Source organism: Lipotes vexillifer, unplaced genomic scaffold (genome assembly GCF_000442215.2).
Source record: "Lipotes vexillifer unplaced genomic scaffold, Lipotes_vexillifer_v1.1 scaffold150, whole genome shotgun sequence".
Taxonomy (NCBI): Eukaryota; Metazoa; Chordata; class Mammalia; order Artiodactyla; family Lipotidae; genus Lipotes; species Lipotes vexillifer.
This window is the reverse complement of record NW_006792921.1, coordinates 5,490,614-5,500,627: the sequence shown is the minus strand read 5'-3', so window position 1 is coordinate 5,500,627 and position 10,014 is coordinate 5,490,614. Positions and strand designations below refer to the sequence as shown.

The following is a 10,014-nucleotide window of genomic DNA, read 5'->3' as shown; positions in this document are numbered from 1 at the left end:
AAACATGCCACAGGAGACTGGCTCATTAGCCTTCTGGGAAGCAACAGAATTACTTCTAGATCACCTTTCTTGTCACCGCTGACTCCATATACACCTATAAACAGACACAGATACGCAGGAGTCTGTGGATGAGATCAGCTTTGCAAGGGGTATCAACCATTTCAGGGTGGTTTCTGTTTATAAAGTACAGGGAAGAAATACTGATCACACTTTAAAATATATAAAATAGAATGGACAGTGCTTAAAACAAGCAAGATCTGTTGTGTTCTCACATAGCTTAGCTGAAAACATTTGCTCACGCTGAAAGAGAAGTGATTAAAAAGGGTAACTGAAGAATTTTGAAAACTTTTGCTTTGCAGAGTAGTGGTATGTTTTTTTCCTTTTAATGAAAAGCTATATAGAAACAGTGGAGAAGAAAGATCAATGCCTGCGTCAACCGTACCGCTGAGGATCGCTTCCAAGTGCCCTGATGCAGCAGCGCAACAAGAAATCATGCAAATGGCTTCTGTACACAGGCTACTGCCTGCGCCAGGATAGGACTGGGGACATTTCCAGAGGGGGTCTACTGAACAGTATGTTCATGGAATTGCTGAAAGGACCCTAACACCCTTGTAATAGATAAGCAGTCTTAAAATACTATTAGACAGCTAGTGGGTATTTTTGTCATTCTTATGAACCCCTGAGTAAGCAACTGCAGACCACAAAGGGCCGCCCAGAAGCAGAGTGTGTTTCTAAGTAAAGCACTCTATGTGCATGTCACAGGGACACGGGCTGCCGTAGACACTGAAGCTCATGTACAGAGTCCACCAGATCACAAACGGCATGGAAGTCAGCCCCTCCAAGACCAAACATGTTAGCTCAGCTAACAGAACAATGGCTTAAAATGTACTGTACTTATAAATTCTAAATCTAAAAAAATTTTTAAAGGTTGATAGTTCACCTTAAAAAAAGAAATGAAACACAAGGGCAGGGAAGCTGAAGAGTTATAAAACCCACGACTAATATCAGAAGCAACTGATTTTAATCGATGATTCAGAAATGCACCATCATGTAACCAACTTCTTATAGGACATGGTTTAGTAGAGAAAAACATAAAAAGTGTTGTTGCAGGAAGTTTCCAAAATCACATTGTCTTGTATCGCTCACGACCCTTTGACTCTTCCTACTGACTTAAATGATATTTCTTCACACATATGACTTTCACAATCAGATTAAGTTTCCTTAATAAGATACCTCTTCCTTCAGCTCTTTTACTTACTTCAAATTTAATAAAGAAGAGTATAATTTATTTATTGGTCCCTACCACATATTTTTCTTAATTAAAAACACTTTTCCGAAAATATAAAGTTGAAAGCATTAACTTTTGATTAATTAATAATCAAAAAGAGGAGACTGCAAACCTTTCCAGCAGCACTCATCTAATAACAGATCACCTTTTCTAGATGCTACACACTATGTGGTCACCTGCTTTACAGCTACACATGGGAACAGGGGTTCTTTAAGAAGCTCTTGCAGTCTGGGAGGGGAAGAGAATGCCCACTGACTGGGCACCTGACCCTGGCTAGGTCTCTGCCAGATGCTCCACATATGTGCTAGAAGCTGCTGCTGAGGAATGGAGCAGAACAGCTAAGAAAGGGGATGGATTTGGTGATCTGATGGGGGCACTGTTCGCAATCATTAGTAACAGAAGAGGAGAGAGAAGCAGCAGGGCTGAACTATGGAGTTCAGATATCCCTCATCGTGGAATACGACATTTGGGGAGGATTTATTTTCAGAATGACACACAAATAATGATGACAAGGCACCTGAAGCCACTACTTACACATCCTAACAAACGCTGCCTTTCAAAATCAATTTCCTGGGGACTGATGTGCTCAACATTCCAAGAGCCCCAGTTCTAGAACTACTTGAGGAGCTGGATCAAGAGGTGATGAGAAAATCATTTCTACCTCATAGTCACAAGTTGGTTCTTCCCCAAAAGGTATCCCTCTAACTTAACATTTTTGTCAAAATTAGCTATAATGAATCAAATTTGCTTTCAAGGACAAAAAAAATTTGCCATCATCGAAAGGATTTTGTTCAGTTAGACAAATATGCATTAATCCCTCCTAAGTGTAAGGGCTGGCTTCTCCTGTGGGGAGAAGTACAGACATGATGAAATTATGTGTATGGAAGTGCCTTATAGGAGGTCGTCCAAATGCTACTTATTAGTTAGAAGACACATTACCTTTTCTTTTCCTTCAGGATCTCTCTAAAGGTTACTCTAGAAAGGGAATCCTAAAAACGTTTGAGCAACCAACAAACATACTAGCGTTTTCCCATCTCCTCTCATTGTCAGAGAAAGAAAGCTTAGAGGTCCCAGGAATCTTAGAGGATTATGGAGAGAAAGCCTTATCTTTTCTCTTTGTCCTCATCTTAGATAGTAAATGTCAATTAGCACACATTACGCCTTTAAATAAAATGGAGAAGCAAATACTGCAGGTCCAGGAGGAAGCTCTGACTGCCAAGCGTCAGGTCAAGTTGAATTTGTCATCTAATATGAAGTTCAATTTCCAGAGCTTTACGCATCTTAGGTAAACATACTATGCTCCAGTGAGGAAAATACCTATCAAAAAACATTACCCCCTTCTTGTAGGGTTGGAAAAGTGTTGAGTAGGTAATGCAACTTATTCAAGTTATTCAAGCTACTCTGATCTGGGTTCCCAAAGATCCCAGATAATATGAAACCCTTCCTTCCCAGAAAACTGGGTCATATACACCAAGGCAGTACCTATAGAAACGCGAAATGGCCGTGCTGAGCAGCTTTCTTTTTGTGTGTATTCAAAGCCTTGGTGGAAAATCTGAGGTATTTTCAGTGTGCCCACCTCTCTCCCAGAGACCAGACCAGCTCTCCTGAGGTGTCGGGGAGCACCACCACTTGCTCCGAACGGTCGTGCTTCACAACACTTACAATCTCCTGGCAGCATCCCCACCCAATGGCTCAATGTCTAATGTGCATTCACTCAAGGTAAAGCAAAGGCTGGTGGCTTTTTCTTTTTCCCTTTTAGGAGGCTCTGTAAGGGCAGGAAGTCTAAGTTATCCCCTAGTCCTGCCATCATGTTCACACTAGCCAGAGAAGGAGGTCCGCACTAATTATTCGTGGGAATGGGAGAAGACAATATACACACCTTAGCAGCTGCTAACAGCAAGCGCTAAGATACAAAAGAATCAACATCACTTTAGCACCCTTTTTCTCCCTAGCCTTAAAATATTTGATGTCGCTTTTCTAAAGGTTAAGCATTTTCCAGAAGTCCTTACTGAGCACAGTATCTGCTTCGTTAATTTGAGCTACATAAATGCCCATTTGTTTAAAGACAGACAAAAAAAATCAATACCCCTCCCTACATTAATCTCTCACCTAAGGAGAGGGTGCTCTTTGCCCTCGGGACAGCATCACCTGTGCCCCTCAAAGGAACTCACCTTCTACCCGGGGAACTTCCCTTCCAGCTACTTTAAGCGAGTAGCCCCTGACAGGGAAGGCAGCCATGGCCTCTCCCCGCCGCCCGCTCTTGGCAGCCCAGCCTACTGAGAGACTAGGGCCACAGTCCTGGCATCACGCTCTTCAGGAGAATGCCTACACAAGGCTGTTTTGTGAAAGGCTTAAATCCCACCTTTAAACTGTGACACAGTCCCAGAGCTTCTGAGATAAGATAAGCAGCTGCATTTAGCTTACTCTGCACCATTGGTGATAAAGCCAAGATTGATCAGAGAGCACATTCAGAACCGCGGTCCCTGAAGGCCTGCTGGCTCAGTTAAGAAACCTGCTGAGTAAACTTGCTCCATTTCTCACTCTCCCTTTAACTAACTCATTTCAACGATAGCCTCTTCCTCTTTGAAAAAAAGGACACATCACTTAGTTCACGCAGAGGACTGGGAATTCTGTAAACTAGAACTTAATCTCGTAGCTCTTCATCCCTGTGTGCACAAGAATAACTTGGGAAGTTTATTCAAATTCAAGGTTTATTATCCTGAGTCCCAATCCCACAATTCTGGTTCTTCAGGTCAAGGTAAGGCCTGGGAATTTGCTTTTCAAACAAGCACTCCATGTGATTTTGATGCAGAGGTGGTCCAGATCACACATGGAAATCACGTGGTTCTTCTATTTAGTGGCTATGTGACTGAGCAAATCCCTCGACCTTTAAACCTTACTTTTGAAGTTTAATAATAATCCCTGAATGTTACGGTTTTGCTCTGATGTCCAACTGAGATGATGCCGAGGAAAGCAGGCTGGCAAAGGGTGTGCACTGCACAGGGGTCACCTCAGATGACCTGTCCCACCCCTCCCATACTGTCCTCCAGCTCGGGGCTAGGACATACCACTCATCTCTTCAGAGCCAGTCTCCTGGCCCATAAACAGGGATGGCACTGCTTGGTCACACCAACGCCCCGGACACACTGACTACACAGGCTCTTCTGGCCCACAGAGCCGCAGAGAAGAGGATTCTAGGAATCCTCTAGGCTCTAGGAAGAGCAAACTCTACATTTCAATAGCTTCAACAAAGGGGCTGCGCTCCCTCTAAATTTTTAGTCTAATTCTAAATTGATTGAAACACTGGCTATGAGTTACAGTCCTTGATAAAAAAATTGCTCATTTTCAGCTTGGGTTTGGGTGGCCCATTAAAACTAAAAGCAAAACACAATACTAACAAATTCATTTGTCAAATCTGCTCTTATAACTCGCTGTTCACGTCTGTGTGACAGCTATAATTTGGTTTCCAGGAGGCCCTTTGAACTGAATATATAGCACCTTGATTTTTAAACACACAAAACATATATGCACTTAAAAAATTATACATAAAAGCACTAGGCTTTGCCTCCTGCTCTCCATCCCCCCAAGTAAGGGATTGGAGAGGACTGAAGCTGCTGCTGGAAATTAAGTAGGGCAACGAAACACTTTAGCGAACTTTATTCCCTGAAGTTAGGAGGCGGAGCTGCCCTGCAGACATCATACCACCTCGTCAGACTCCAGTCCGTGGACCTCATATAAAGTGTCCAGTATCGCCAGCTGCTTTTCCATGGCGGGGAGGTAAAGGCTGAGGTCCCTCTGCATCCCAACACTGAAAGCTGCTTTCTGGTGGTCGCCTTCCTTAATGGTTAATGCAGCCACAAAATCTTCATAGGATGGAGCTGCCCTCAGAGCTAACTGCAAAAGAATTGCCCGTGAGAAGCTGCACCACGGCTCGCTCTCTTGCACATTATACTCATGCACAAGCGCATGCGTGCACACACACTCACACACATACAGAGCTGAGGGGAGCAAGAGTGAAAAAAAAAGGCATACAGCCTTTCAGCTCATGGACTCTAAAATTATGTTTCAAGCACCAAATCACTTTAAGGCTAGAAGAAGTAAGTATATTCTTGGGCCATCTTCAGGATGCATAATCCCATCGAGTCAGGGAATGCTGAGAGAAAAACAGTTTGAGAAAAGCTCCTTTCTCATTCACAGTGATCCAGCCTCTTCTGGTTGAGTGCTCAGGATGACCTGCATGCATGCTGCTACCATAGTCTTTGTCGGCACATGGCCAGCCTGGCAGGGCGTCTCACCATCCTATTTGTATCTCATCTCCATGTACTTTCTTTGCGTGTCTCCTATTTCCCCCTACATGGATATTTCCTTTGTAGTCTCGAATATTTTCTAAAAAGGAAGGGGGTTAACATTTGTTGTCTGCTTGTACACTGATGCTTTAACGTATTTTATCCCAGTTAATCTTTGTAAGAACCCTGTATAATTTACATTCCTATTTGACAGAGAGACATCACACAGCTAGTGAGCGCCAGGGCTGGGATCTGAACTTAGAATCGTCTCTATGCTTTTTCAACTACACCACCAACCACACTGCTTCCCTGATGGAAGATTTCCTAAGCTCCTTATAGCTCCCCTCCCTTTGCAGGCCAACTGTTCCCTAAGCTTGCTAAAATCTGCTATCTGGCACCTACTGGGTTGGCTGTGCTGAGTTCTCTGGAGACATTTTGGAATCTTGAATAATCATTCTGCAGTTGCTTCTTTGAGCTTCCTTACATTGAAAGTCTTTTGAGAATCAACCCTCTCCTTTTTTGCAACTGGAAAGTGACTGGCATTATGCAGTGGTTAAAGCACAGGCGTGGGTGAGGAGACCTGGAGCTGAATCCCCAACCTTTTACATATTAGCTTGAGGAATTTAAGCAAGGTGATTAAACTCCTAGAACCTCAGTTTCCTCATCTATAGAAGATGACTGATAGCACTTTCCTTATTTGAGGGATTAATGGGACATGTAGGATGTGTTTATTCCACTGCCTGGCACATAATGAATACTCAAATAATGACAGGGGTACAGGGAGAGCAGAGAATGAAGGGAAGGCAACTGTCCAAAAATATAATGTGAGAAAATCTCCCAGAACTGAAGGATATGAGTCTCCAGATTTAAAGACCTATCCAACTGCTCAGCAGAATGAATGGTAAAGACCAAAAGGAGAACACAGTGAAATTTTAGAATGTGGGCATAAAGAACAGATCCTAAAAGCATCTAGAAGGAGGTGAGGAACAGTTTATACACAGTGGCACATTAGATTTTACAACAGTAACACTGGAAGCTGGAGGACATCAGAGGAATGCCTTCAGAGTACTGAGGGAAAATTACTATTAACCTAGAATTCTATACCAGCCAAAGCAACACTCTAGGAAAAAAGGGGCAGAATAAAGACAGTTTCAGGAACTCAAAAATTCAGCTCCCTTGCACCCTTTCTTAGGAAGCTACTAGAGTTTGGATACCATCAAAAGAAGGGATTGGATCAAGAAATAGGAAGTCATAGGACTTGGGAAATGGAATTAGGGTGAGGTGGGGATGCAATATAGGAAACCCTGTGAAGAAAAGTCCTAGGGCAATAGCAGTACAACAATTTAGACTAGAAGAAGACTTTAGAAAGTGCTGGAAGGGCTCAACTGCAAGAAAAAAAAATACAGATAATCTGATACATTCACGAGTTCAGAATGATGGTGATCTGAGAAATCTGATGGTACGGGGAAAAATGTAAACCTCATGTAAGAAAGAACGAAAAACATCACAGAATTCTGGCTCATCGTCATAATGTTACCTTGTGATATAATTATATAGGGAAGGTGGAGGCAGGGGAGGTGAGGTAGTGACAGTAAGGTCTAAGAGAGCTAATTTCTAACCTATAACAGAAATCAACAGTAATTAACATTGATAAGTCCACAAAGAACAGTAAATAGTTTTAGAATTACAGAGGTTTTGGAAGAAATAGTCAAAGCAGTTGAAAGTGGCAGCCTCTTTTAGTGAGTCTGAGAAGTACGGAACAAACTGCTATTTTTTGTTATAACCTTTTTGGACTCTGTGATAAAAAACAAAACAAAACTCTGTGTGTATACATATTTAAGTAAAAGAAAAAAATTTTAAAGTTTTTCCAGAGTGGAACCCAGGACTACAGATTTCTCAAAGACTCCTAGTGGTCTGTGACGTAGCCGAGTCTATTTGGGAAACAATGACAGAACTCAGCTGAAGATGAAGCCAAAATGGAGCCACAGAAAGAGGCAGAGCCTAGACTGGCCATCAGTTCCACAGATGGTAACTGTTTGAAGATAAAAGTTCACTATTTGTCTGGTACATAAGTCAAATTCCTTGAGCATAAAAGCCATTTCCCTGAGCAACCAGGATTAGTTAAATGAATTTGCCCCTGATAATTTTAATTAGCACATTAGAAAACTCAATAAACTTTCCAAAGTAGGGATGACTTAGAGAATAACAGGAGAGACACTGAAAGGTAGCTCCTCTAGTGATAAGGCTGTTGCCAAATGCTCAACATAATCTATTTTCTTAAAAACCAGCAACTTGAAAAACTATTGGCAATAATATCAAGTCTTCAAAATGTTCTTACTCTATAACTTTGAGTGTATTACCTCACCTCTATGTGTTTCAGGTTTCTTTGTCTATGAGCAGGGAAAATAAGAGAACCTACCTCAGAGTTATGAGATTAATAACTTTATGTAAGTAAAGCACTTAGAACAACATCTAGTGCATGGTAAGTGCTCCAATCCTAAGTTGTGGCTGTAGTTTCTTGGTATTAGACATAGCAATTCTACTTCTAGGAACCTATTTTGAGGAAATAACAGTTTTAGTCAAATCTGCATAAAAACAGATGCTGTTCTGTCTGTAAAAACAAATTTAGAAGCAGCTGAAATTTCCAACACAGAGATTTGGGCAAATACATTATGGTACCTCCATACTAGGGAAATATTATGCAGTCCCTAAAAATAAGTGGGGAAGACTACGGCTAACACTGCTGTTGGATACACAGCAAACTTGTTTCAAGAGTAAATTCTAAGAGTTCACATCACAAGGAGAAAAATTTTTTCCTTTCTTTTTTTTGAATTGTATCCATATGAGAAGATGGATGTTAGCTGAAGCTATTGTGGTAAGCATTTCACAATGCATGTAAATCAAACCATCATGCTGTGCACCTTAAACATACAGTAATGTATGTCAATTATTTCTCAATAAAACTAGAAAATATAAAAAATTAAAAAGTGGAGAAAAAGAATACAAAATTATACAACCAGCTAAATGTCAAAAAAATTTATATGCATATACAGAGTAGGTATACAAAATAAAGATAATTATACACATAAAATAAACATGTAAATATAAAAATATAAGTATCTACAAGTAGATATTTATATAAATATATGAAATGAAATAGAACCATATTGAAGAGAACATGTAAAAGTATATGAAAATAAGAGCTAAGAAGGTAAAACACAAAAATGTTAAAAATCCTTATTATAGAGTGGTGAGATTATGGACAATTTTAACTTTTACCCTTTCTATTCTTCCATAATTAAAAAAAATTTTCTTTTACAATGAGTCTAAATTACTATATATTGGGAAAAATCCTGTAAGTTAAAATGCTCTTTTAAAGACTCATGCTTATGATAAATTTTGTGCTATAGCTTCATTCTTGTTGGCAACATCTTGGATCATCAATAATATTTCAGGATTAAACTCTGCCCTCTATACTGAAAAAAAAACAACAACCCCAAACCACATTTATGTTTCTTATAAATGGTGCAACTCAGTATTTTTATGCTTTGTCATCTCACCAAGGGAACTCGGGTGTCAGGCACCTGCAGGCAATCACAGTATTTACTCAGGGAGACTGATGAATGCAGCAGCATCCTTTGCCTAATTTCTCACTAGCAGTTTCTCAGTTATTCTGTCTTCACTGTGGAGAGCTGTGATGTGTGGGATGAGCACCAGCCTTGGAGACAGCAGATCTGGGTTTAGACCTGGACTCTGCCACTGCCTCACTCTGGGACTGGAACAAACAGTTCTGAACTTGTAAAATAGTGGGGGTTAATGCTGAGGATTACCAAAGATAGTGAACACAGAAGTACCTGGCACAGTGCCTGGTACACAGTAAGTGTCCAACAGCCAAATGGTAACTATTATTATGTTATTAAACATGCACTGAAGGTAAGTGTGAGCAGTCAGTGGCTGCAACTGGTCTGGCTCCTATTCCAGTGAACAGCAGGACATAGAGCTAGTCATCTCTATGCTTTCAAAAATGTTTCATTTTCATTAAAATTTGATTTCTTCCACGGTAAATTCTTCCCACTTTCTTTACCTGCCTCCTAGTAAATCATGACCTGAACAGTTCTTACCTTAGGCAAATGATGTCTCCCATGCTTTAAGTTAGTAAAAGACCATCATCTGCAAGGCTATTTTTAATCTCCCGACCTTCCAAACAACACTCATATTCTATGACATTTCCTACTGTACCACCACACGAGACTCCGCCTTTTCATGGCGGCACCTGACTAAGGCTGACCTCTCCCCAGATGACAGAATAACAGAGTATTACTGCTGACATAAAGGGGCCAGCTTCTCCTTCTATTTTACAAAGCAGGCTAAGTGATTTGTCCAGGGGACTATGATTCTCAGGTGTGTGCTCTTCCTAGATCACGCAAGGAAGGAAAGAGT

The 10,014-nt window shown here is 40.9% G+C and overlaps 1 protein-coding gene across 1 annotated transcript in view; it reads right to left on the bottom strand.

The window, feature by feature from the left end:
• Nucleotides 1-4,929: 4,929 nt before the first annotated feature.
• Nucleotides 4,930-10,014, bottom strand: part of PLEKHA8 (pleckstrin homology domain containing A8) — a 71,660-nt gene continuing 66,575 nt past the window's right edge. Inside the window, exon 14 of the mRNA XM_007466096.1 lies at nt 4,930-5,182. Coding sequence (XP_007466158.1) covers nt 4,985-5,182 — 198 coding nt within the window. The 3' untranslated portion in view covers nt 4,930-4,984. The remainder of the gene's footprint in view (nt 5,183-10,014) is intronic.